The 27,599-nt window shown below is 55.8% G+C and overlaps 2 protein-coding genes across 4 annotated transcripts in view; one reads left to right on the forward strand and one right to left on the reverse strand.

Annotated features, from left to right (window-relative positions):
• Positions 1-14,615, forward strand: part of SKIC8 (SKI8 subunit of superkiller complex) — a 16,836-nt gene extending 2,221 nt beyond the window's left edge. For all 3 annotated transcript variants that reach the window (XM_059371374.1, XM_059371375.1, XM_059371376.1), the window contains exons 2-11: positions 620-669; positions 1,441-1,468; positions 3,043-3,148; positions 3,531-3,703; positions 8,888-9,036; positions 9,167-9,260; positions 10,068-10,161; positions 11,560-11,652; positions 12,372-12,450; positions 14,372-14,615. In XM_059371374.1, the coding sequence (XP_059227357.1) occupies positions 658-669; positions 1,441-1,468; positions 3,043-3,148; positions 3,531-3,703; positions 8,888-9,036; positions 9,167-9,260; positions 10,068-10,161; positions 11,560-11,652; positions 12,372-12,450; positions 14,372-14,461 (918 nt within the window). In that variant the 5' untranslated portion in view covers positions 620-657 and the 3' untranslated portion in view covers positions 14,462-14,615. The remainder of the gene's footprint in view (positions 1-619; positions 670-1,440; positions 1,469-3,042; positions 3,149-3,530; positions 3,704-8,887; positions 9,037-9,166; positions 9,261-10,067; positions 10,162-11,559; positions 11,653-12,371; positions 12,451-14,371) is intronic.
• A 1,897-nt stretch (positions 14,616-16,512) lies between these two features.
• Positions 16,513-22,986, reverse strand: DNAJA4 (DnaJ heat shock protein family (Hsp40) member A4). Its single transcript, XM_059371377.1, has 6 exons — positions 22,784-22,986; positions 21,284-21,388; positions 20,085-20,312; positions 19,065-19,295; positions 17,014-17,114; positions 16,513-16,926 (listed from the first exon to the last, which is right to left on the reverse strand). The coding sequence occupies exons 1-6, from the start codon at positions 22,839-22,841 to the stop codon at positions 16,711-16,713; spliced, it is 939 nt and encodes a 312-aa protein (XP_059227360.1). The 5' UTR covers positions 22,842-22,986; the 3' UTR covers positions 16,513-16,710.
• Between the last annotated feature and the right edge of the window lie 4,613 nt (positions 22,987-27,599).

Consider the following 27,599-nt stretch of genomic DNA (forward strand, 5'->3'; position numbering starts at 1 on the left):
AGAGATCACAAGTAGGCAGAGAGGCAGGCAGAGAGAGGGGGAAGCAGGCTCCCTGCTGAGCAGAGAGCCCGATGCGGGGCTCGATCCCAGGACCCTGAGATCATGACCTGAGCCGAAGGCAGAGGCTTAACCCACTGAGCCACCCAGGCGCCCCTATATGTCTGTTCTTAAGGAAGTTCGTGTTTAGCTGAGCCCAGTCCTTGAAGAGCCGGGGACATGCATGTCTCATTCACGTGCCTGTTGGTTCTCGTGGGCGTATTTGGCCAAGATCCCTTCAGAGACTATAACCACTTTACTCCCACATATTTGCTTCTTGAGTTTTGACTAAATAATATTTGCAATTAAAAGGACCTGTGGTTTTGTCTCTCTGAAGAGCAGCAAGGGGTGCAGACTGGTGCCTCCCGATAGTCAGATTTGGGGAGAGGAACACGTGGCATGGGGTAGGTGTAAGTTGAGTCCCTGGGCTCCAAGAGAGAAAGGAGACCTTGCTGCCCTATAGGCCCCGCTGGGGCCGACCTGTGCTCCGGCAGAGGGTTGCCTTGTTTTCTTGATAAGGGGACCTCCTGTATCCCTCTCCGTCCTGATGACACCGCTCACTGAAGTCCTGATGTTTCCACAGAACCGTCTGGCCTGTAGCCTTCGTCCTCAGTTAAGGAAATGACCAACCAGGTAAGGCCTGTGGTGAGGCACAGAACAGCAGCTGGTCTCCCTGGCAGGTTGGAGGGCAGTACGAGGTCTGGGTGTCTTGGCAGGAGACCATCATCTCATTCCTGCTCTGCTCAGGAGTGCTGGGGGACGGTGGGTACCTAGTCTCCGGAGGGTTAGGTGCGGCACAGCACGCACTGGAGGAGGCTGTCTAAGTCTCCAGGTTGACGGAGGGACTGAGGAAAATAATTTGTTCTCAGGGGTGCCTGGCGTCTCGGTCACTAAAGTGCGTGACTCCTGATCTCAAAGGCGTGAGTTCAAGCCCCACATTGGGCATAGAGCTTACTTAATTAAAAAAAAACAAAACAAAAAGCTTATATTCAAAAACAAGAAGAAAACAAAAATCAGAAAGGGAGAGATCTTTGCAGTAAGATTAGGGACAATGGGAACAGGTTAGGCAGGCTGTTCGTTTCATACAACTACAGAACTTGGGCCGGAAGCTGGATGCAGAGCCTCCTGTGATCCAGCCAGGGGATGCACAGAATTGATCTGTCCCCTCGGGATGGGGGAGAGAGGACAGTTCCTGTAAGGACTGGTTTTCTCCTGGTGCGGTCAGCTCTGCAAGTCTTGGGTGAGAAGGACTCGGGGAGCTTGCAGGATGGGCAGGGCGAGGACGGGGGAGTCGCTCACACACTGGGGGTGGGGGGTGAGGTGGGTGCCAGGGGGTGTTTTAGGAAGGGGACGGGCTACTCTGAATCTGACCCCTGGTTTGATGAGGCATCCGTTCTTTTTTAGTACAGCATTCTCTTCAAGCAAGAGCAAGGTAAGCAGCCTGCCAGCAAATTCACCTGTGAGAACTCTGCATCATGTTGTTTCGGGTATGCTGACCTGAGGGACTGTCCCCAAGTGACTCACTTTGTGGAAGAATCAGCAGACGCGGCTGAAAACAGATACTTACAAGCACACTGCAGCAGAAGCCCCAAACAACTAACTGGAAAGAAAAAGCAGGAGTCACATGAGAGACACTCCGGGCTGAGGGATGTTTTCCCGCCTGAGGAAGATGCCGCTCGAGCTTCCCAGCTACCAGGGTGAAAGAGGGAAACAGAGCCTCAGCACTTGCCCTGGGGTCTTCACAACAGCTCCTCCGCTCAGACAAGGGCAGGAGCTCCCGCAGCAACCATGACCTTACTGAAAGTAGGGGACGCAGTAGTGTGGGGAGGGCTGGGGGCCATCCCGTCTCGGGGTGCAGCTTGCCAGGGGCACAGGGCTTCATGTGAGCCTCATTTCTTCACACCTGGAAGAGGTGTGCAGAGCCTGGGGGCGTTTGTGGGACTGCCTGAAAGCTCTTGCAGTCTGAGCAGCCGCCATTTAGGTAGTCTGAAGTTTAAGCCAGAAGCTTTCTTCCAGGTTAGCTCAGAGGGTTAACTGGTAGTCAGGCGTGCCAGTCGGCACTCCGGCCGGCAGCTCATGCCGTCCCCGTGATGCGCTGGTGGATGTGGCTCTGGTGGGCATCGTCCTTGGAGCCACGGTGCTGCGCATGAGTCACAGCCGCTTGGTGCCAGTAGTCACAGCTTGGGAAGCTGGTCCTCAACTGTTGCTACGCGGCATGAATAGAGCCTACGCGTGCCCTTGCCACGTGTGTGGACCTGCGCCAGGTCTGCGGACCCCACGGTGAGGCCTCCGCATTTACGGTGGACTTTAGTTCTTAAAGAGCTTGGCTTCGAACCCCAGTTCTCCTTAGCTTTTGACTTCGCGTGAGTTACTTGGCTTTTCTAAGCCTCTGATTCTGTAAAATGATTGTCTGTAAAATGAGGGTGTTAATGGTACCTACTTCATAGGGTTGTTGTGATTAATTGAGATAATACTTAATTTAAAAATGTAGTAGCGGACTCATCAAGCACAGTAGACATTTGTGACAAAAGACTAATCAAATCAAGTGTGGAGATACGTATTTTCAGACCTGTGCTATTTGCTTTTGAACTGCCTGGTGGTTCCCAAGCATCCCTAAGAGAATGAGTCTTATCAACTTTTGGTCTTTCTTGGGGAAGGGAGGCCGGGGAGATCCTGCTGGTTTGCCTGGTTTTAACCAGGTGATGGCATTGCAGACTGAGGCCCACGGGAAGCAGGCTAAAGTGGGAAAGACTCGGGTTATTCCAGAACTCCCTCCCTCCCTGGGACACCTGAGATCTGGGCATGTGTGTGTGGGCGCGCACGCGCGCCTGCCTCTACTGTTGAAAGAAAAGCAGGAGGGAAAGCACTGGGCCGGACAGTGAGCCAGGTGCCCGGTTCACCAGCGGAGTGAACTCATAACTGTTGGAGCAGCATTTCAGCTTCCCTGGAGCCCAGGACGTGTAGACCCTGCGTGCAGATTCTTACATGAGGTGCTTTCCGTTGTAGCCCATGATGACGCCATCTGGTCAGTCGCCTGGGGGACAGACAAGAAGGAAATCTCCGAGACAGTGGTCACGGGGTCCCTGGATGACCTGGTGAAGGTCTGGAAATGGTGAGCACCCTCTCCCCAACAGCCTCGAAGACTGGGGTTTAGGGTTTTTCTTCTGGACTCCGAGCAGCTGCGGTCAGGAAAGTGTTAAGTGTAGTCCAGGTAAGGAAGCAGGAGCAGTATGGTGGTCTAAGAAGACAGCCAGTTTTTTCTCATTTGTTTTCCTCTTATGTAGTATAAAGGCCTGTAGTTCAAGAGAAAAAAAAAAGTCCCACAGTTAAAACCTGGCTGACTTCGGTGTTCTGTGCTTGTGGGTTCTCTCTGATTCTGCATTTCACAGACCGCGGGTGATGGGAGCAGGGGTGGGTCACGGGGGCCCAGGATTTCAGATGCTGGTACAGCGCATTGTGTGTGAAGAAACTCATCTCTCTGTCCCCCACCGAAGGTCTGACGAGAGGCTGGACCTACAGTGGAGCCTGGAGGGACACCAGCTGGGTGTGGTGTCTGTGGACATCAGCCACACACTGCCCATTGCCGCATCCAGTTCACTCGATGCGCACATCCGCCTCTGGGACTTGGAGAACGGCAAACAGATAAAGTCTATAGATGCAGGACCTGGTAAGACTCTTAGGGAAGGTAACCTCTCACTGTCCCTTTCCAGACCTCTAGGGACAGAAGTCCGACAGGTCAGGAGTGTTTGGTTGCGGGGTAACGTGGTGCACGGACTGTGTGTTCGGTACTGCCTTTGGTAGGGTGGTGGCAGTCCTCCAACCAGCAGAGTCTCAGCAGCTAAGCGGGGGCTTTGTAGGTCTGTGTGGGTCAGATTTTACTGCCAGGTAACTTTTGGTGCTAAACCTGTTGAAAAACTCAACGGTTTTCGGAGGCTTTCAATTTTAGAATTGCCAGTTTGGGTTTGTAGACCAGAATTCAGATGGGCCAGAGCTGCGGTTTGCCATATTCTGATTTGTTACTTGCAGTGACTGATAGACGTCTCGAATGTAAGGTGCTGTGTCCTTCTAGAACCGTATCGTGGTCCTCTCTGCTCATCATGATTACAGGGCCTGATTCCCAGCATTTGACAGATAGGACACTTGTAGAGTAGCATTTTTTTTCACCGACCGCAAGACAGCAGAATCTTGTCTCTCAGCCTGCTGCATGTCTGGGGTAATAGGAGTTCATGATTTCGGTGGGCTGCATTAATGTGGAACGAGCAACACGACATCTCAGGCTTCCTGGGAGCCTTTGATCCCCCTGCGAATGACTGCATCGCATTCTCCGCCAGAGGCTGTCCTGCTGGGATGGGCGGCAAGCCCTTGAGAGCCGCCTGCCTCTGTGGTGCCCCTGAGTGGATGGGTGACACAGAAGGTGCTTAGAGGTTTCCTCAACATGGTCCTCTTGATCAGAGTCCCCAGTGGGTTGGCCTCCCGCCGGTGATGCTCCATAGCCACTACACTGAAAAGGGTAATAGCCCTGCGGTTCACAGGGAAGCAAGGCTGTCAAGAAACAAGAGTGTGTTTCCCCTTGGAGGCAATACTTCCATCTACGATTCTTACTGCTGGAGATTTTTAAAGAATATGCATGCCTAGGCCCTCTTTTGTATCCACTCAGGCACTGTTTTCAGGGTGTGTGGGGTAGGGTAGGTCTGGCAAAAGCTACCCAGACGCTGACTCCCCAGACGATGGTCTTCACCTGTATCCCCACCTGCTGACGTCACTCTCCGAGGACTTGGGGCCCCAGACCAGCCCCCAAAGTCTATGAAGACACAGAGCCAGGGAGAGGAGGAAAAGGCAGCTCTCTTGCTGCCTTTTTACATTGGGCACCTAAGCCTTCCCAGACCCGTGTCGCTGAGGTCACTGCAGGGCTCTGAGGCCCTGGGCACACTGCAGTTGAGAGGAGCACTGGAGCGCTTCCAGCGAAGAGGACCGGTCTGCACCCAGCTTGCTGTCCCCAACAGTGCCCTGAACATCTGGTGTCAGTTCCATGTTGGCAAGTGCTTGTGGAAAGGAACAGGTACAGAGAGTCAACAAGGGGTCGGATGTCCTTTCTCTTTGGACAAGAGTCTGGTCATTACAGAGCAGGTACTGGGGTAGTGAGAGCAGGTGCTGCTGTCGACAGCTGAAGAGCGGCTGAGCCCGAAGCTCACACTGCTCGGATCCTGAGCGCAGGGACACCGGCAGTCGTCAGAATGTGCACGGGGATGTGGGTCACCACGAGCAGCAGGGAGAAGGGAAAGAGAACACCCCCGATCCCGAGGAAGGAACAGAGGACGCAGTGGAAGGCCGTGACGCAGGGGAGGGCCTCGTGAGCACAGCAGCCAAGCTCCCCGGCGCTCAGGAAGGGCGTCCGTGCCGTCAGACGGGCAGCACGCCCGTGAGCGGAGAGCTGACCCGGTGGTGAGGTGCAGCTTGGGGACTGCATCAAGTTTCTGTCGTGCAAGTAGCAGGAGTCTTAGCATGTGGGACAAAAACGCCCTGAATTCCGAGCATTAGGGTGTGTGACGTGAAAATTTCTCCATTGTAAACCAGCTAGTGGGAGAATAATTAGGAATGTTATTTTATTAAACTGCAAGGAATTCATGGAGTCAATCTCCTTTTTAAAACAAACATTTCATGAGAAAAGTGATAGAGCTAAATTATTTATTACTCCTTTGAATACGTGTGTTAGAGTTTGCAAGAGACTTGTTAAAGACACCTTGGGAGACGGTGCTGACCCGACTGTGCTGGGGCATGCTGGGACCTGCTGTCTGCCGTGTGTCGTTGGCAGCGGCCTCTCTTCAGTCCCACAGGCTGAGAAGGGGCTGTCCTGTGCGAGCCCTTCCTGGGAATGAGGACGGTGTCTTGGGAGAGAGACTTTCTCTGTTTTCCCTTTGATCTGGCAAGCACTGTCCTGTCGGGGCAGGGTGGCAAGACTCGGGGCGTGTTCCCCTACAAGAGTACATATGGCTAACGGGACAGGCAGGCAGTGGGCAACAGGATGACTCCGTGGCCTTGGCCCTGATCCCAGAGGCCCCCAGAGCGCTTTGGGATGGCCTCCGAAGAGGTTCTGAGCAGCCCAGGAAACAGTGGTGTGTTCTAGAATTCTAGAGCACATGGCTTGCCCCAGCGGCGCAGGAGTCTGGAGACCCCTCCATCGGGCCGAGCCGCACTGCGACGCTGCTTGACCAATCCAGATGACATGAATAGAGCTGGGTTTTGCCGTGTAACTGAGAAACAGGTGATTTTTCTAAAAACAATAGTGCCTCTTTCCAGTCCTTGTTAATCTGTGGTAAATGATTGGTCATATTAGAGTTCACCTGGGGAGCGTTCGGGGTAGTACATCTCCATTTATTTCCAGCTCCAGCGAGGGGAGCTTTCGCTTCTGTGCACTGTAAGGTTTGCCCGTTGTAAGTGTTCAGTGAGTTTTGGTCGCAGGTTGTGTGGGCACCACCGTAGTTGCAGGCCTCAGGAAGCCCCCTCATGTCCGAGGAGAGTCTGTCCACGCTCTGCCCTCGACTCAGACAGCCCCCGATCTGCTCTCCATCCACGTGTCAGTGTCGGCGGGACTGTGTATGTCCACGCTGCAGCTGTGAGCGCTCCCTCCTGTTTTGTTCTGCCACCCACCTCTTGAACACGTGCATTCTTTCTACTTAGTCTCTAGCAATTCTTCTACTTACTATGTGGTTCCTACTGTGTAGACGCCGTAGTGCTGCGAACGCCCGTGCCCAAGTCTGTGTGGACGCGCATTTTCATTTTTGCTGGGTATACACCCAGGGATGGACTTGCAAGGTGTTTCTTAAGCTTGTTTTCATTTAAGAAACTGTCAGACTGTTAAGAAAACAATCCCATTTACAATCACACCCTAATCAGTAAGATACCTCTGCACCAACCTAACCAAAGAGGTAAAGGATCTTTACTCTGGAAACTATAAAACACTGATGAAAGAAACTGAGGAAGGCACAAAGAAATGGAAAAACGTTCCATGCTCACTGATTAGAAGAACAAAATTGTTAAAGTGTCTATTCTGTCCAGAGTTATCTACACATTCAATGCAATCCCTGTCAAAATACCATCAGCGTTCCTCACAGAGCTGGAACAAATCATCCGAAAATTTGTGTGGAACCAGAAATCACCAAAGAAATGTTGAAAAAGAAAGCCATAGTTGGTGGCATCACAATTGCGGACTTCAAGCTCTAGTACAATGCTGTCATCATCAAGACAGCATGGTACTAGCCCAAAAGCAGACACATAGATCAGTGGAACAGAACATAGAGCCCAGAAATAGACCCTCATCTCTGTGGTCAGCCAATCTTTGACAAAGCAGGAAAGAATGTTCAATGGAATAAAAACAGCCTCTTCAACAAATGGTGCTGGGAAAATTGGACAGCCACATGCAGAAGCATGACACTGGACCATTTCCTTACACCACACACAAAAATAGACTCAAAATGGATTAAGGACCTCAATGTGAGGCAGGAATCCATCAAAATCCTTGAGGAGAACACAGGCGGCAACCTCTTCGACCTCAGCCACAGCAAAGTCTTCCTAGGAACAATGCCAAAGGCAAGGGAAGCAAGGGCAAAAATGAACTATTGGGATTTCATCAAGATCAAAAGCTTTTGCACAGCAAAGGAAACAGTTAACAAAATCAAAAGACAACTGACAGAATGGGAGAAGATATTTGCAAATGACATACCAGATAAAGGGCTAGTGTCCAAAATCTATAAAGAACATACCAACTCAACACCCAAAGAACAAAGAATCCAATCAAGAAATGGGCAGAGGACATGAACAGACATTTCTGCAAAGAAGACATCCAGATGGCCAACAGACACATGAAAAAGTGCTCCACCTCACTCGGCATCAGGGAAATACAAATCAAAACCACAATGCGATATCACCTCACACCAGTCAGAATGGCTAAAATCAACAAGTCAGGAAATGACAGATGCTGGCGAGGATGTGGAGAAAGGGGAACCCTCCTCCACTGTTGGTGGGAATGCAAGCTGGTGCAGCCACTCTGGAAAACAGCATGGAGGTTCCCCAGAAAGTTGAAAATAGAGCTACCTTACGACCCAGCAATCACACTACTGGATATTTACCCTAAAGTATACAAAAATAGTAATTCGAAGGCATACACGCACCCCAATGTTTACAGCAGCAGTGTCCACAACAGCCAAACTGGAAAGAGCCCAGATGTCCGTCGACGGACGAACGGATAAAGAAGATGTGGTGTATGTATGTGATGGAGTATTAAGTCAGCCATCGGAAAGGATGAACACTTACATTACAAGAGCATGGACGGAACTGGAGAGTGCCGTGCTGCGTGAACTAAGTCAGTCAGAGCAAGAGTTATCACACGGTCTCACTGATGTGTGAAATCTAAGAAACAAAGCAAACAAGCAAAGGGGGCGAACAGGCAAACCAAGAAACAATATTCTCAGCTCCAGAGAACACACTGCTTGTCCCCAGGGAGGCCATGGGGGCTGAGGGCATGTGTCCTGATGAGTGCTAGGGGATTAAAAGTTTTAAAAAGAGAGGAAAACTGTTTACCCGTTTCGGAGCGGCTGCACTGTTTTATGTTCCCACCCCTATGTGAGGATTTTGGTTTTTCCATATCCTGTTAACACTTGGTATTGTCATATTTTTATTGAAAATTTAAGTCCTTAAACTAAATTGGTAAAGGATTAACATCTTTACACATACGTTTTTGAGTCAGACATTGTTTCTAATTTTTAAAAAATCATCTTTTGAAAAAGCTTTAAGTCTTAAAAATTAAGGTCGCACCTTTTCTCACTGTGTTTTTTTCCCTTTTTTTTCTGTTTAGTGGATGCCTGGACTTTGGCCTTTTCTCCTGATTCCCAGTATCTGGCCACAGGAACTCATGTGGGGAAAGTGAACATTTTTGGTGTGGAAAGTGGGAAGAAGGAATATTCTTTGGACACAAGAGGAAAATTCATTCTTAGTATTGCATATGTAAGGAAACACAGCGGTCTTTTGTCGGGGCCCTGCCCTGTGCGCTGTCAGCCTTGTGCTGGGGGCGGGGGTGGGGGGGGTGGCCTGACCGCACGGGGTCTCAGATGTCCTCCACATGTTCTCTGCACAGAGCCCCGATGGGAAGTACCTGGCCAGTGGAGCCATAGACGGGATCATCAACATTTTTGATATTGCAACTGGAAAGCTCCTGCACACGCTGGAAGGTACAGCTCGTTTCATTTTGTGCGGACTGGGCTATCAGGTCACAAAGGACAGGTCAGTCTTTGAGTAAAATGCTGCTAGATGACAAAGGAGCTTGAGATTTGCAAAACTGCGATCTCAGTCAGAAATCTGAAATGCCTCCAAGAGTTTTGTCATCTCCTTATAATGGGGGGGGGGGGGGGGGGGGTGGGGGTGTCCTGGTGCAAAGAGCGGGTTCCTGTGAAGGGGCTTATCTTTTCATGTGTTAATGTGGCTTAGCCTGAGGAGAGGAGGAGGAGGAGGAGGAGGAGGAGTGCTTCCTCTCCATCCTGATCCTCGCTACAGAACTTTATGATTAGGAAATTTGAAGGTGGATGACAGCCAGGCCCACGCCAGGGGCCTGCCGCCCGGCCTCAGGGCGTGAGTAGGGGCGCATCTCCGACTCTGCCCTCTTCCTGCTGGTGTGAATTCTGACCTAGTGAATGCATTGCCTCCTCAGTTTACTGCTTACCCACAGCACAGGACGTGTAGGAAACAGCACCCTGTTGTGCATCCGTGCAGATCAGACCGTGTATTTCCTTGTTTGTCCGTGTCTATAGCAGAGGAGTTTCTCCCAAGCGGTGTGTGCTAAGGTCCAGCTCGTGAGGGAAGGGAACCGAGGAGAAATGGCTCCTGGAGGAGGGGCCTGGGTTGTGTGGATATTTCTAGAACACTGGGAGGAGGGGTCCATGCAGTCATTCCCTGCGTCTCTGACAGAGGCTCGTTACTAGGGACACTGTCGGTGGGGAGTGCACGATTTGCCACATGAACAGAGGCTTTGTGAATTCCAGGCCACGCTATGCCCATCCGCTCCCTGACCTTCTCCCCGGACTCTCAGCTCCTTGTCACTGCTTCCGACGACGGGTACATCAAGATCTATGACGTGTGAGTTCCCATGCAGACTCGGGCTTCTCACCCAGGACCAGTGCCCTTCCTGTCTTCCACTGCTTGGAGGAGCCCCGGGTTTTGCAGGGACTTGTGTGCAGGGTCTAGGCATCGCTCCCCCTTCCACATCCCTGTCCTTGAACTTGGAATGTCATGGCTGCCCGCTAGGATCAGTACTTCCTGCCTGTTTCCAGCCTTTCCATCTCTTGTGGGCCTCATGGATTTTAAGTTCCGTCAGGGCAGTCAGCCGTGTAGGATGGAACCGTGTAGGTGGAACCACAGGTGGTCGTGGGCCCAGGGTGATGGCAAAAAGATGGCCCTCCCGCAGGCTGTCCTCTGCGCTGCCAGGGTGGCTGTCAGTTCACTGGCCACCTCACTGCAGGTCTAGATGAAGGAGGCTCTTTGTGGGTGGTTTTGGCTGCAGGTGTAGGAGCAAGGGGTCATTCTCTTCAGGTCATAGCCATCTTTGGTTGTAAGCCTGTGAAGGCCCCTTCCTCCTGGGCTTCCCCAGTCAAGCCTCCCCTGGAAGGGGATTGACTGTGTCCTTGGCCCTTTGACTCAGTAGCAGGCATGCCTCCGGTTCACGCCTCCCAAATATGGCCTCCTGGTGCCGCGGGTACACACGGCCCGCTTGTCCGTGCCCGCGTGGGGAGTGGGCACCGGGATTGCCCCAGTCCTGACTGTCCATGTGCACACCATCCTGTGGGCCTATGAGGGCTTTCCCAGGGTCTGCGAAGGGAGTGGGGACACTGAGAACAGGAGGTGGTCAGCAGGGCAGCAAGCAAGAGCTGGCTGGGTGCTGTGGCTCGGGAGGGGTGCCCCTGCCCAGCTGTGCCGGCTCGTGGGTCCCAGAGCCCCAGGCCGCTGTGGCCTACACTTCAGTGCCCGACTCTGCACGTGAATCCATCATGACTATAGTTCTGGCCTCCTGACTAAGGGGGACGAGTGTCCCCGAAGTGCAGAGGACAAGCCCATCCAGAGGCGGGTTCCTCTGAGGCCACCTCCCCTCCGACCCTCTGTAGTGCGCTCTGTGCTGCCCAAGGGCCTGCACCTCAGTCGGGCCACAGGGTTGTCCTCCCGCCCCTGCTGTCAGGCTTGCGCTTATGTGGAACTAAAAATGCCTTTTGTCGTTAGACCTGCCTTGTTCTCGATTCGATTAAAAATGGCCTCTCTGAGCTCCCTCTGTTCTAAGGAATGAGTGTGGCCAGCTCCAGGGACGGGAGCTCTGGCTCCGCGTGGAGAGGGCACTGGCAGCGCGGCAGGCTTGGAGTCTGCCAGCTTGCCCTGCTGCTTCGCTTTCCCCATCTCGGCAGTGGTCTTGCCTCGCGCCCTACTCTCTGCCGTGGGGCAGGTCACACATTCTGTCATGTCCGTTTTGTCTGACGCTCTCCGTTGCAGACAACATGCCAATCTGGCCGGCACACTGAGCGGCCACGCGTCGTGGGTGCTGAACGTTGCCTTTTGTCCCGATGACACACACTTCGTTTCCAGGTACGTGCGATTCTCAGCAGCTTCTTACATGCTAAGAAGGTGAAGGTCATCTTTCATGTATTGCCTTAAGATTTGAAGATGGTCTGACCCTTTGTTATTCAGGTAGACTTTGTTTTCTGCGTTAGTTTTTTCGGTGGTTTGGGTTTAAGTTATGCAGGTAGTTAGTTGTCTTTCACCAGAACAAAGATGAATTCTTTGGAACAGTTCAACTTTGAGTGTTTTCTTATAAATCTAGGCTTCCACATGTAGGGACCTTAGGGATCTCTGCGGTCCGGTAGGCACGTACGCTGCATACCTCTGTGTGCAGAAGTCGTGCCTTTGGAGCCTGTGTCGCTAAGGCCGAGGACGGCCAGCTTCTAGCGAGCGTCGCACAGCTACAGAAGCCTCTTCCTTTAGACTTTAGAAGTAGCCTTCAGTGGGGGCTTTCCCAGCCCCACCCCCACCGACCTGGAAACAGGCTCACGTGTCTGAGGCTCCTGGTGGGAACCCAGGGATAAGGACTGGGCAGATGAGAACTTGAGGGACGTGGCCGCTCCGTGCATAGGAAAAGCCACCAGAGAGGCCAGCACCCAGAGCTCCCTGGGGCCCCTGCTGGCCAGGGGGCACACAGGTGGGCAGAGTGTAGATGAGCAAAGGAGGGTGGAGTTTCTGGTCAGATTAATCCAACTTAAAACCAGACTACAGACTGTTTTGATACTAATGTTCCCTTCTGCACATAGTTCATCCGACAAAAGTGTGAAAGTTTGGGACGTCGGAACGAGAACGTGTGTGCACACCTTCTTCGACCACCAGGATCAGGTACGGCGGAGTTCAAATTCGCATTCCTTTGTCTTTGGTGGCTGGCGTTGTCTGAGCGCCGCCGCCGCCGCCGACGGCCGTCCCCGTTCCCGGCCTGCTGCTGGGCTGCTCTCCCTGCGTGGGTGGTCCGACAGCCAGCTTCCTGCGTACACCGTCTGCGCCGTCGGCCTGGAGAGCTGTGAGGTGTGATGTCCCTTCAGGGGCCAGAACACACAGCGCCAGCCGCGTGGCCGTCCAGTGCTGGTGCCTGGAACACGTCAGGAGCCCTCCTCCTGGTGCCGCCTGCCCTGGCCGGCTGGGGAAGGGCCTTCCTCAGAAGTGCCTGTTGCTCTGGGGCACCTGGTGGCTCAGTCAGTTAGGAGTCTGCCTTCGGCTCAGGTCGTGGTCCCAGTGTGCTGGGATCGAGTCCTGCGTCGGGCTCCCTGCTCAGTGGGGAGTCTGTTTCTCCTCTCCTCTCTGCTCATGTGTGTGCCCTCTCTCTCAAATAATTGTTTTTAAGTGCCTGTTGCTCAAACACACAGCACTTGTTATTTTTAGAGGTGTCCACAGAAGTGGTGTGATGTTTTCTTTTTTATAACATACCCAAAGCCATAAATCCTTATCGGTTGTTTCGCTTTAAGCAACATTGGTAACTTTTGCTTCAGTCTTTAAATGAGGAGGAAGGGGCTCTGTGCTCCCACCGTTTTGTCTTTGCCAGCGTGGATGTGAAAGGAACTAGGGCTCCAGGGAAAGGCGGGAGTCTGCACAGCGCCTGGGCTCCCACATGTCTAAGCAGCTCCAAGTGAGGCCCGTGTTGCTGGTCCCAATTAGCACGTCTCAGGAAACTAGTCACTTTAGGGAAGAAAATGCCTATGGCGGTAAAAAAATGGCTTCTAATATTTTTAATGAAGATCCTGAGGGTTTTTTTTTCTTTTCTTTTTTTTTTTTTTAAAGTAACGTGGGGCTTGAACTCACAACCCCAAGATCAAGAGTCGCACATTCTGCCGACTGAGCCAGCCGGGCGCCCTGAAGGGCTCTTTGGAACGTAGCTTAACGCTGACGTTGCTGTCCTGCGCTCTCACGTCTGACCCAAAACCATTGCTGATGAAGTTGGGGGGTTCGTCTTGATATTTCACCGTGAGGGTAAAGCCTCCCTGCGGGCTTGTTTCCCTGCACGTGAGGCTCAGAGCATGCTGTTGTCTCAGAAGGGCTGTTGGGATAGAAGGGAGGTCGTCGGCCCGCCCAGTGACAACACTGGGCTCAGGGCTGGAACCCCTACTTGGGGTCAGAGTGACAGGCTGACCTGGTCCAACTCCAGCCACATCACCTCTGTCAAACCAGTGCCCCGTGCTGGCTGCTGTCTCAGCTCCGGGGCCTGGCAGGCTCCAAGGGCCTTAGAGATCATCCCCAGCTGGGAGCGGGTAGTCGTGGGCCACCTTCTTTCTGGAGACGTGAATGAGAGCCCATGCTGGTCCCTTGCAGATGCCCGCTTCATGGGATGAGGTCACGACTCCCCAGAATCTGAAACTGAAAGTTCGTGGAGTGTGGGAGGTGAGGGAGTGATAAACAGTAGCTACACAAGGTGCCGGGTAAGGGGGGGGCCCCATTCCCGCGGGCTCAGCACCAGACACAGCCCCGTGTGTCTTTCTCCGTTCAGTATAGTGAGAGTACACAAGGATGTTTGTTCGTAAGGAATAAAGGCATTAGAGGGGCGCCTGAGGGGCTCAGTGGGTTAAGCCTCTGCCTTTGGTTCAGGTCATGATCTCAGGGTCCTGGGATCGAGCCCCTGTGTCCGGTTCTTTACTCAGCAGGGAGCCTGCTTCCCTCTCTATCTCTTTGCCTGCCTCTCTGCTTGCTTGTGATCTCGGTCAAATAAATAAAATTTTTTTTTTAATTTTTAAAAAAGGATACAGGCATTAGAACTTTTATTTTTGGTTTACAGGTCTGGGGAGTAAAATACAACGGAAATGGCTCAAAAATTGTGTCCGTGGGCGATGACCAGGAAATCCATGTCTACGATTGCCCTGTGTAAATGCCACTCTCAGACTGGTGTGTACATCACAACATTCCTTACCTTTCTAGCATTTATTGGAGCAGAAACCTAAATTTTGTAGATACAGATCAGTCTTTTCATGTTCTATTAGAAATGCTGTTCATGCTCGAACATAAAGTGTTCATAACACAAACACCGTGTTCGTGAACGGGCTTTTTCAGCTGCCCTGGTGTGGGTGGGAGCGCGGGAGGGGTGTCTGCCCCAGAGATGGCGGGATGTGGCGCTCACTGGCCCTCCCCAGCCCTCCCAGCCAAGAAGCCCAGGCTTGCTTTCCAGAGGGTTGAGCCCCACATACTGTCGGTCTCAGAGTGGGGTCCTGAAGGGAACGGGGGGTTTGCCCCACTAGGAATGTTCTGGAGTCCTGCCTGTCTGGGCATCTACTTGATAGCCCGAGAGCGTCCCCAGCCACACTGTGCACCTGACGGCAGCACAGAGGGTTGTGGCCTGTGGTGGACCCTACCGCCTCCGCGATGTCCCCAGGCTCCAGCCCTGCCTCCAGCACCCCAGAGGCTGGTGCCCCTTCAGCGGGGCCTGTGTGAAAATGGCTCACTCTGAAGATAATTGCTTTTTATTAATGACTTCATATGCCTGTGAGATTGCATGCTTGTCCCCCAGTCCCGTCACCCTCAGGATGAAGCCCGTGCCCCTCTCCTGCCCCTTGGCCTTGGCAGCACAGCCGTGGACGCTTCCCCCCGCCCAGCGTCGGCACTCGCCCCACCTCGGGTCCGGACTCCCGTCCGCTGGTGTGAGGCAGGCTGGCCCCTAACACCTGTGGGGGAGCTCCCGAAAACAAACAGCCAGAGCCGCTGGTCTCTCATCCCAGCTCAGGTTTAATTTTGCAGTGATGGGTGCACAGGGTGAATGAGTTTTAGGCAACACCCTCCAGATCCTACCCCCACGACCAGGATTGGGAGCTGAACATAGTTCCGCCCCCCAGCAGTCGCGCGGTGGGGAAGACCAGGGAGTTGCGGTCCATTTATGGACGGGTTTTCACACGGGCTTGGTTGGAAGAGTAGCTTTAAGGTCTGTCCTGATCGGTGGTCAAAGCAGGGACCATTCTGAGCAAGTGGCACCCACCCGCCCGGTCCTGCTGGAGCCTGGTCCCCCCACACAAGCCAGCTCAGCCCAACTGCGTGGGCCTGATGGACCCCTCCACCCCCGCCCACGGCAGCCCCTGGCGTCAGACTCTGCTTCTCCAGAACCAAGGGCGGGCGGTCTGATGAGCGAGCGGCTTCCGCTCTCACCCAGCCACATCTAAAGCATTTTCTGCCCCCGACGGCCATGGGAGGGAAGGGACCGGTGATGGCTGGGGCTGCGGCAACTCCACGTGAGCTGTGGCCGCCTGCCGGGAGTGAAGCCGTGAGGACGGTCCGTCAGGGGAGGCGGCCCACGCCACCACGCACAGCAGAGCCCTGCCCGAGCAGGAAGCCGTGTCCCATGGCCGCACAGCCAGAGGAACGACCTCTGGGAGGGGGTGCAGACGGACGGCTGTGCCTTCCCAGCCTGGGCTGCTGCTCCGGTGGCCTCTGCCAAGGCTACAGGGTGCGGAGGGGTGGGGTGGGGGTGCGTCCTTTTCTTCACGGTAAGCACTTGGGTGGGAGAACATTGCAAAGGCTGCCGGTAGGAAGTCCTCACGGCCACAGACAAGATGCAGGGCCCAGCAGACAGTTATGTCAGCCTGCTGTATCCTCACAAGGCCAGGAAGCTTCCGGAAATTTCTGAGAGAGATGATCACACACCCACTGCAGCCACAGAGCAGCAGCAAGGCTGGTGGCCCCGCAGCCCTCGCCCTGTGAACCAGGCCACAGACAGGCTTCTGTTCTGGAGGAGGATCGACTAGAATCTAGACTCAGCAGCCCTGGAGGCAGGGCAGGGAAGCCGCGCCTGGGGCGCTGCCCAGGGCCCTGGAGGGGGCTGCCCTGGCGGACAGGACACGGCACAGCCCCACGGGAGCAAGTGTCAGTGCCGTCACCGGCATCTCAGAAGTGTCCTGAAAACATGAATAAACAGATCCATGTGCAGACTGGAAGTGATTCACACTTGAAACGTTTAAATATAAATTAAGCTATAACTTAAGTGACAACCAAAGGAAAAACAGAAGAAAAACCAAGACGACACTCAGCACCTGAGCAGGCTGAACACATACACAGGACACCCCAGACACGAGGCCGCTAGGCGATGCCATTTTCATTGTGCCAACGTTACACTCGGGGCGCTCGCGCGGCCACTCACGCCGTCTGGCACTGCACCCCGGCCCGCGGCCCGTCGTCGTCCTCCTCGTAGGCCTCCCGCTGCTGCCGCCAGTTCTGCTCGCCGGGGCTGAACTCCTTCAGCTCCACCTGGTCCATATCGTCCGTGACCCTCACCTTCTGCCGCGGGGGCAGCAGGGCCTCCAGCTGCGGGAGCTTGTCCTGAGGCAGCCAGTGTTTCTCGGGAAAGATGACCTGCAGGGCGAGGAGCGAGCGGTGGTGGTGGGCCGGCGCGGAGGCACGCCCGGACCCCGCCCGCGGCGGCCACACTCAGGAACTTACGAGGAACTGGATGATCAGGGTCCCTTTCTCCGGGGCTGCTTTGTAGATGGGCATCCCTTCGTTGCGCACACACCTCAGGTCCCCGTGCCGGATCACCTCGCCTGCCGCAGAGAAGGCTCAGTCAGGAGCGGGAAGACCCTGCCCGGGCTGGGGATGGGGACATGCCAGGGTGGCGCCCGGCCCCTCCAGCCCAAGGTGGACGAGCGTGGAAAGCGAACCAGGAACCAGAACCCTGGGGTCAGGGCTGGAGGCAGTCCAGCCCACACTGGGGTCTGCCACAACAACTTCCAAAAGGCACCACCGGGTCTGGGCCCCAGAACTGCAGAACTCCCATCTCCCCCAACAGAAAGAAAGGGCCCAAGAGTCTCCCTGGAGATAAGCTGTTCAGCCTGGCAGTGACGACACAGACAAGGGAGTGAACCTGCAGAGGAGTGGGGGAGGGGTGCCAAACACTGGTTGCCGGGCAGCCAGCTCCCCACTGCGGACTTGGCAAGGGGGAGGCACCGAGCACCCTCTCCGGGGGCATGCAGGGGCGTGGGGCCTTCAGCTGCAGGGCCTTCAGTGGTCCTGTGTGCTGGAAAGTTCTGTCTCCATTCCTACCCCTCATGCTCCTGCCTCTGACTGACTGGGCCGGGAAGCCACCTGCGGAAGGCCCCTCTCCATCGGCTGCCAGGGCGCCTTCCCCACCCATCCTGAGTCTCTGTGCCTTGACAGCAGGAGCGAAGGGACGAGAAATAAGGCACAGCTACAAGACGGTGCGCGCAGGAAGACAGGACACGGAGCAGCGTCAATGAGCAAGACGGACAAGAGAAGTCTCCGGCAGAAGGTCCTCCCAAGCCCCAGCCCCTCCCGTCACCACGCTAGGAACAGGGTCTCCCCTCTGCCCCAGGCCACCAGCAGGGTACTGCCCATGCGCAGTGGGATGCCGGGAGCCCTGCGACCGTGAGGCTTCCCACGACTCCCTGCGGACGCTGGCCTGTCGCATCCTCGGTGCCACAGTCGGGCCTGGGGCCACGTGAGCAGACCCTGAACCCACTCCTGCTTGCGACCTTCTCCCCTCAAGCAGGGAGGAACTAGGGACCTGGGAGGGGTCGTGGCTTGCAGCTTCACATGGGCGTTGCCTTACAGCAAGGTGCCCAAACGGGCTTCAGTGTCAACAGGAGGGGATGACCTTGGTACTGTTTATTTTTACAACTTTCTGTGAGTTTAAAGTTTCCAAATAAAAAGCTTTTTAAAAAAAGAAAAAACTCTGATCGAGGCTTGGATCCAGAATCCATATCCTTTTACGTACAGAAAAGGAGGGAACAGTGTACAGGGAAGCCGCAGAGACAGTGAACGAGGCCATGGGAAGGAAGGAAGCAACCGGAGGCCGGGCCCTCTACGGTCTGCGCACCCTGCACCGGTCACGCCACGCAGTGACAGGCAGGTCACGACCCACCCAGCTGCAAGCTACTCCCTGACCCTGGCAAGGAGGGCATGGGTGTGGCGAGGGGACCAGAGCAGCTCCACTCACGGCCAGAGTGTCAGCCTGCACCCCCCCGCCCCGCCCAGACGCATTCTGACACAGACGAACAGCCTCCATGTTGCCAGAGGCGGCTTCGTGTGTGCTGGGTGCACGTGCCCTGGAGGACACCGGCAGGCCTCAGTGCTGCCCCCCGGCCTGTGCGTGTGAGCAGCCGAGGCCAAGCTGACGGGCAAGGTCTCCTCAGGAAAACTGGACCTGACGGTGTCTCCCATGTGCCCACAGCACGGAAGCTGGAGGGGCACGCGCAGAACAGACCTCCACTATCTGCTTCCCACACTAAGTTTTTAAAGCTTGAGGTATGGGGCTTGGCCCCAAGATTGCTGCTGGGGGCCCTCCCCCTAACTTGGAATACTTTCTAGGAGCATATGTAAAGAGTCATAAAATTCTTCAGTCATCAGCAGGGACTCTAAACTTGAGAGCAAAGGACATGGTGCTAACGTCAGAGGTGAAGCGGGGCTAGCGGCCAGCAGCGTCCCAGACGCACCCACCCAGCCCAGCACTCAGAGACGCGCCTCTGAAACCTCACCCGACTTGGACGTGATCATGAGGATTCGATCATCCAGCGTTTTTAGCGTCTTCTTGAAGCCACAGAGGGCTTCAGAAAGCTGAATTTTCATTTTCATGATCAAGTCGTGGCCGCGCCTCTGAAAGACACTATGATCCTTCTGATCAAGCACAATTATGACATCGCCAGGCTCCAGCTCAGGCTCCTGGTCTCCTTCTCCGTGAAACAGAATCTTTTGCCCATCTTTCATACCTGTGAGATATTATCCTTTCTGATTAGCATTTCTCTTAAAAACCGTGCACTCTACAAAGCTCTGAAGACGGCACACGGCCCTTTGGGGACTTGGACGCATCAGACCTCCTGAGCTCATGGGCACGCGCACCAGAGCAGTGCTGGGATCACCGCGCGCCCGGGTCACCATCCACTTCTTGCTGCACCCCGGGCCCTGGCTCTGAGGGCACGCACAGTCACGTGCTTCAGTAGAAGTCCTGGAAAAACGCCCTCCTGGTGTTAATTTGTACACTTTGGTCTCATCTCTCATTAGTTCATATTCACCGGAGTAGGAACTCACAGAATAGCGTGGAAGTACCTGGAGAGCAGCTAACCATGAGAAAGGCCTTACACTGACGGTGTCGGGCGCACGGAGATGGGGGGGTGGGTACCTGGGAGCATCTGGGCAGTGAGGCAACCAGGTGCAGGAAGGAGCGAGCCCTCTGGCCGACAAGCGGCCAAGGCGGTCAAGAATGATACCAAGGGAATGGTATGAAATGGGGGAGGGTAGTTAACCAAACTCAAGGTCAAGCACCTTTCAGAGCACTGTAAAACCTTCATTCAAAAGGGGTTGTTTTTGACCTGGAAGAAGCCAGCTGCAGCACAAAGACTGGCTGGTGACCGGCCCGGCACTGAAGCCGGGAGGGCGGGGCAGCGGGACCAGTGTCTGCCGCGCTGCGCTCCAGGTCCCAGACGCCTGACCTGTGCGCCCCACGGTCAGCTGCCAGCAGCACACCGAGCAGGGAGGAGCGCCTAGCTGTGCGGCCTCACCTTTCTCCACGTGCACCTCGATAATCTTCTTCTCACGGATCACCTTGGAGCCACTGCAGCTGTCGCAGCGGTCCTTGGGGCTGATGCGCTCGCCCTGGCCCTTGCACTCGATGCACACGGTCTGGATCTGCTGCACCATGCCCGGCCCAATCTGCTGGATGTGGATCTGCATGCCACGGCCCTTGCACAGAGGGCACTTCTCCACAGACCCCTTCTTCCCGCCGACACCTGCAGGGGACGCGGGACTGAGAGCCAGGCTCCTCCACGGGTGGCCTGTGCCTCCGGCCAGCAAGGGCGGTCAGCAGCCCTTCCACGGGACACTGGGGTTGGAACTCTGTCTGCAGTCTTGGTCGGCAGTATATAGTCTGGAGGATTCTAACCCAGCAAGGAACATCCAGACCTTAACACGCGACTGTGAGTATCCGCAGCTTTGGCCCTGCCGGCCACATTCGTGACATGAGTTTCACCAGCTGGGCCTCCAGGTGGCCAAGGGGACTGGGCTGAGAGACTGGAGGGCAGCAGCCCCACTCGGCCAGCTCACGACCATGTGCGTCTGAGGTCACCAAGACGACTTTTCTTTAAAAATCCTAGTTTCAGGGGCACCTGGGTGGTTCAGTGGGTTAAGCCTCTGCCTTAGGCTCAGGTCATGATCTCAGGGTCCTGTGATCAAGCCCTGCACTGGGCTCTCTGCTTAGCAGGGAGCCTGCTTCCCCCCACTCTCTGCCTGCCTCTCTGCCTGCTTGTGATCTGTCAAATAAATAAAATATTTTTTAAAAAATCCTAGTTTTTAAAAACTGTGTTCATTAAACTTGCATGCGAGTCAAGGGACTGTAAACCACAGCCAGCGTCCCGGGTCTCGGCGGCTCTGCCCGTTTCTGCCCACGCTGCCGGGGACCTGAAGCACTTCCTGCCCAGCCCTGTCACAGGACAGGTTTGCTGACCCCTAAGTGGGGTGAGCCCTCTGCACTTTTACGGGTTTAAAATAATGATCTACGTGTTAAATAAATGTCAGTCTGAATAAAGAACGTACATGGCACAGTAAAACAGACCTGGCCCTTAGGTCACCAGTTTGCAGTCTGTTGGACCCTTATATTTGAAAAGACAAAAAAATGACTTTTCTCCCCATTATGGAACAATCAGAACTGTTCCCAGGTCTAAGGGATCACAACCATGGGACTCATTCAGACATTCCCGCTTACCTTCACATTTCTCACAAATTACATTTTTCTGGAGGGCCAACTTCTTTGTGACTCCATTATACAAATCTTCGAGAGTTACAGACAGCTGATGGACAACGTTCTTGCCTTAGGGGGAGAGCGGGAACAGAGCAATGAGTAACACGGCAGGAGATGCAGTCGCCATGAGCTCCGGCTGCAGAGCCGTGTGGGGCGCTCACTCCCCCCCGGCAGATCAGGGTGCATCGGCCACACACACCCCCACTACCCCAGCCAGCCATGAGAACGAACACCCTTTATAGCTAAGGGCCAATCCCTCAATCGTTTATAGACATCGACCAAAAGACCTTACATCTTTATTTCCTAAAAACAAACCTGAGGCCAGTGCCCCACGGAAGGGGCCCTAAAGAGCCCTTCTGTAATCTGTGGCCAAGTGGGAACTCTCTCCTCTGCTGAACTCTTATCTGTGGGCCCCATGTCTTTGGGGAGGGAGTCTGTGCACCCAGGGCCAGGCCAGAGTCGGATGGCTCGCAGGGTCCAGGGGCTCCCTCGGAGCTCCCTCGGTCGTGAAGACGCACTGTCCTGTTCACTGGCCGGCAACACGGACACGGGAGCTATTCACCACGAGACAGGGAGAGCACCAGGCAGGAGGGGCCCGCAGTTTCCATCGTGCCCATCGTCAAGTACATGAGCCAGCAGCCCCGACATGGCGCCAGGGCTCTTCCTGAGGGACTCGGGATTCTCAGCACCCTGTGTTCGAGAGCGGGTGGCCAAGCTTCTGAAGCTCAAAGTCGACAGACACTGCCTCATCCCTCCAGGGCCTCTCACTGCAACAACCCGCAACCCGCCCTTCGTAAACACCGGGGCGGAGCTCATACCTCATTTTACCCAGGATCTCAGTAGGCTAGGCTATCTGGACTCAAAGCAGAGTATCCACAGTCAACTGGACAGGGAAAGGGGCCACTGGGGACCATGCGTAATAGCCAGCGGCGGCAGCGCGTGGCCTGGCCGGCGTCACAGCTGCCTGGGGCCCTCGTTCACCTCCTGGGGATAAAGCCATGAACCACGACGCACGGCGGAGTGCGAGGCGGGCAGGCTCTTACCAACCTGGTCACACCTGCGCACCTGTGGGGGGACGGGGCCCGCGGACTGAGAAAGCGAGACAGCCCACAGAGCGCCGGCCGGAAATGGAGCGCACGGACCGGGTCGGGGGGCAGGGACAGGAGGTGCTGTGATGTCCTGTAGGACACCCCATGGCCTGACCCTCATGAGCGAGACGCAGACAGCAAAAGGAACGTCCTCCCCCCCCCCGCCCCACTCACACCCGCGGGCTCCCGTCGGGTAGTGTCCGCAGGTGTCAGGCGCGTGTCCAGGTGCCAAGAGGCTCGGGGTGGTCTGGACACTGGGGGGTGGGGGAGCTAGTTAAGGCTAATGATCCCTTTTAAGGCATGACCTGCCCCGATTCCCATGACTGGTAGCATTCAAAAATTATGAAACTTGGTTAGTGTCTTTAAAGGCACTCACCTCTCCTCTCTCGAGCCATCCGTCCCCCGCCCCCGAAGAACATGTCGAAGATGTCCATGGGTGAAGAGAAGCTGGGGCTGCCTGAGCCTCCTTCCTTGATGGCCTGCTCGCCGCCCTGGTCATAGATGTCTCTCTTCTTTGGGTCTGAAAGCACTTCATAAGCCTGGGATATGAGCTTGAACTTTAAAGTAGAGAGAGAGAGAGAAGGTGTGAGCCGCTCGGTAGACCACGACTCTGAGGTGCTGGCGGAGGTGTTCCGCACACAGTCACGCTCCCCAGCAGGCCACGCTCCCTCTGGAACCCGGCTGCTCAGGAGCGGGGGACTATGGGGCCTGCGGGGAGCGGTCGCTCCTCCCAGCCTCACCTGCACCCAGCTTGAAGCCAAAGACCGTGAGGTCAGGCTGGGTGTAACCCGGCGCCCAGCAAGGGCCCGCTTCCCGGCTACGGCCGCCGGCCTCCCCGGCCCCCGCCGTGCACTAGCTCATCCACACAGGGACGCAGCGGCAGACGCCTCAGGGGCACCTGTCCACGCATGCTGCTGACACGTGTGAACCCGTCCTCCGGGCCCGGCCCAGTCCCCCGTCTCCGGTACCGCCAGCGCCAAAACCGTGCTTCCCTTCCCCTCACACCTCAACTGGCAGCAAACCCTCTGCTCCAGTCCCTAAGACACCGCCCTCCTGCCACCAGCGTGCCACAGGGATCCGGCTGTAAACAGAAGTATCAGAAAACCCGGACTGAAAGACATTCAGCAAGACAGACCAGGGAACCAAGTGCCACATGTGACTGCAGATTGGGGGGTGCGGGGGTGACTACAGGAGGCCCTAGAGCGACTGCAGAAGGCAAGTCTTTCCTCAGGGTCCGAGTTCTCCGGCGAGGCCAGCGCGCACAGGCTGAAGCCACACAGGAGCATCAGGGCCGGGAGGTGAAGCAGGCGCCCCACGTTTGTGTGGGGCGGGAGGGGGCCCAGCGCTCACTGCCCCACGCTCCTCTGGGTACATAGGTCTTTTTTTTTTTTAATCAAAGGGCAGGGGGGACATGGATTTTTTTTTTTTTTTAAGATTTTATTTATTTATTTGACACAGAGAGAGAAAGAGAAATCACAAGTAGGCAGAGAGAGAGAGGGAAGCAGGCTCTCTGCTGAGCAAAGAACCCGGTACAGGACTCGATCCCAGGACTCTGAGACCATGACCTGAGCTGAAGGCAGAGGCTTAACCCACTGAGCCACCCAGGCGCTCCATGGATGTTTTTAAAATAAAATTAGAACACTATGAAATATCTGCGCTCTGTCCTCACCACACCGCATGCCTACGCCACAGAGGCCACCTTGCGCCCAGGGCCGCGCCGGAGCTCCTCAGTGGCCTGCACCTGTCCTCCACGTGCCGGCCTCGGGGTAGCCCACGGCACCCAGAGCCGGCCGGCACCCAGCCCACTGCCCCAGCTCTTCGAGGCAGCCTGTGGCCCCGGAATCCAAGCCAGACCTCACTCTAGGCCACCCGGCCAGCTGCTGCCTTGCGCTCCCTACAGCACCCCCCGCCCCCCACCACAGCGGCCAGTCCGAGAGCGCAGGGCACACGGTCAGCCACGCTCAGCCATGACCCGGGACCCAGAGCCACGTCTGCGTGTCTGATGAATGGCTTGAGGCCAGGAGTTCAGAAATGAGTACGGGACGTAGGGTGCCTCCAGAGTCCTCTCCAGTCTGTCAAACGGGGTCCCTGTCAACAGCCTACGGCATGGCTGGCTCCACAGCCGGAGAAGAGAACGTGCTAGAAGCAACCGAACATGGAAGCAAACAGAGAAGCTGGGTTTCCTCAGATCGCTGAGCGAGATCCACTCTAATTAACCAGCAATAAGCACGAGCTAACAAGTAACGAGCCAATTTAACAGACCCAGTCCTCAAGGGATGTCAGGCGAGCTCTCAAGGCAGCCACGTCTTGTGCTCCGTTGTTTCTCTCTGTTTCTGCGAAGCAGCAGGCCTCCCTCGCCCCTACCCCATCCAAGACAGGAAGACTGCGGCGTGGGGCGCAGGAGCCCCGACCTTCCGGGCCCGGCTGCACGTCAGGGACCAGATGAATACGCTGCCCGGGAACTTCCACAAGGACCACTCCCCAAGTCCTCCCAACACCTGAAAGTCACCCAATGACCAGTCTAAGAAGTGGAAACGCCCTGTCCCTTGGGCAGTTAACAATGGGCCGCATCTCTGGCAGGGTGCGGGCACCCACAGCCCTGAGCAGGCCCGCCACACCCCTGCGGCTCCAGCCCCCCCTTCCAGTCGTCCCACCCCCTCAGCTTGAGCTCAGTGCTCTCACCGGCTCACCTCTCTGACTGTGGTCACGTCGTGGGACCGAGATCACCGCGTGGCTAGGAAAACAGGACTTCGGGACGATGTCACGGGTTGGAAGCGTGTCTGTGACATGGGCTGGCGAGCAAACCACCATCACCCCGCGGGAGCCCATGTGCACAGCGGCCCGGGAGCGGCGGCAGGGTGCCGTGTGCGGCGGCGCTCCTCTACAGGCTCGCGCTTCTCGTACTGCTACGCTCTTGTGTGAGTTTTTAATATTTTATTTATTTATTTACTTATCTGACAGAAAGCGGCAGAGAGATCACAAGCAGGCAGAGAGAGAGGGAAGCAGGCTCCCCGGTGAGCAGAGAGCCCGATGCAGGACTCGATCCCAGGACCCTGAGATCATGACCTGAGCTGAAGGCAGAAGCTTTAACCCACTGAGCCACCCAGGTGCCCCTCACGTGTGACTTTTAACTTGAAAATCTATTATTCCAATGAAAAGCTACAGTGAAGTTGGCCAAAAGCCCGAATTCCTCTCCAGCTGTGGAAGGTAAGAGCCCTGACCTGCGAAGGGGGGCCCCCTGGCCCGCGGCCGAGCACCCCGTGGAAAAGCCACCACAGCGGGCCCCACACACCCCAGGAGGGGCCAGTGGCCAGCACGGCTGCCCGATGCTTAGCAACACAGGACAACAGGACACAAAACAAAGGCCACTCCCTCCACCCCCGCTGGCTGGCTCACTCGCCTCCCTGCCGGGTGAAAGCACCGGCTTAATCTATTTTTGAAGAGACATGAATAATACAAACTGAGGAGGAACAACAAACATTCTACCAGTTCTTCCCACACAGAGAAGGTGGACAAGACCCGCACACAGACTTGCACGAGAAAGACAATGTCTACGTCTACACCGTGGACCCAGCACACAGAAGGACAAAAACAGGGATCTGGTGAATGAGTGAGGAAGCCCCCCTCAGGGAACCTAACGGCAGAGTTTCCATGAACTGTCACCTCAACCCTTTGATCTCCAACCCCACTTCCACAGCAACTGCCGTCCCAGACCGTGTCTGTACAGGCTGTGCTGATTCCCTCCACCAGCCCGACCACCTTCCAGCCCCTGCACGGGATAGCAGACCGGGGAGCGAGCGTGGGGGCCAGGGGGTGGGGGTGGGTGCAGGAATCAGACAAGAATTATCACCAGGGCAGGAGGAGGACGGGGCCGGGGCTCAGGGCAGGGTTCAGCCTGCTGGGACCACAGAACTGAAGATTCATGAGTGGTGGGGACATCACAGGACCCCCACGCCCCAGGCCCGCCGGCAGAAGCCTCACATGGGACACCGGTTCAGTGCCTGGCTCTGAGTAAGTACCAGCTTGGAGCAATCCAGACGGTCTACTGAGAGGGACGCACAGGCAGCACCCCCCGGGAAACGTGGAGGTCAAGTGAAAGTTTTCGAGCAGACCTGCTCCAAGGGCACGCACACAGCCTTGAGCACGCTCCTGGATGCTGCTCCGAGCCCTGACCGAAGCCAGCCTCAGAGCCGTCCGTCAAGAAGCCTGGACCCGCTCCCCCCGCCCGCCCCCCCAGAGGAGGTTCTCCCCGACAAGCTCCAGTAGGGCCACGAGCACGTCTGTGACTCCCCACACTACGGACGAAGCCAGGCCCTCCAACAGCCACAGTGACCTCTAAATATAGACGAGAGAATGCGAGTGAGCAGCGAACGGTCTTGCGGAAAGCATGGTAAACTTGTGACAGCCGCACTCGGCACATGTGGCTAAATATAACCTCCCAGCTCTACCGCCAGCCGCCAGCATGGGAGCAGGCACACACGGGCGGCGTCCGGGGCTCCTGCCTCTACCTGCCTGATCAGCAGCTTCAGCCACCGCTTGGGGGTCTCTGCTGTCCCTACGGCAGGAGACCCTCCCCTACACCACCTGAGACTGCAGAGTTTTCTAAGAAAGCGGCAAACCGTGGAAGGAGGAACGGGGACAGCTAAGCAGCCTTCCCAAGAACCAGCAGGCTGTCCTGCCGGTCACCGGCTCAGTGGGTAACGGGCCTCCTAGGACAGAGCAGGGCGGCTGTTCCAGTCCGGTCGCCACCATACACAGCATTCCCGCCCGCTGCGGGTCCTGAAGATTGACTCTGGGTCATTTGCCACAATAAACCTGAACCACTCCTGTAAAGTGCTGTGTCAGGGTAGAGAGCTCCCTGTCCCTGCTTAATAAATGAGATTATTCGGTGTCTCATGACCTTGACCAGGCGGGAGACGGGCACACAGACCAAATCCACGGGGTTCCCGGTGCCGATGCACCAACAAGGAAGAAACACCAACCATCCCACCCACGGCTCCGGCAAGTGCACAACTTCTGGTGTTGCCTCTGTTTCCCGGGGTTGCCAGCGGCCCCTCCTACAGGCCTGCCCTCCGGGGCTGTGCCAACCACACGCCCCCGGGAGCTGGACACATTGGGTGGCATGTGGGCTTGCGGTGGCAACGGAGGAGTGGGGGGCTCCAGGGCTCCCGGGGCTTGTTGCAGCCCCAACC

The sequence above is a fragment of the Mustela nigripes genome, chromosome 13 (genome assembly GCF_022355385.1).
Source record: "Mustela nigripes isolate SB6536 chromosome 13, MUSNIG.SB6536, whole genome shotgun sequence".
NCBI lineage: Eukaryota > Metazoa > Chordata > Mammalia > Carnivora > Mustelidae > Mustela > Mustela nigripes.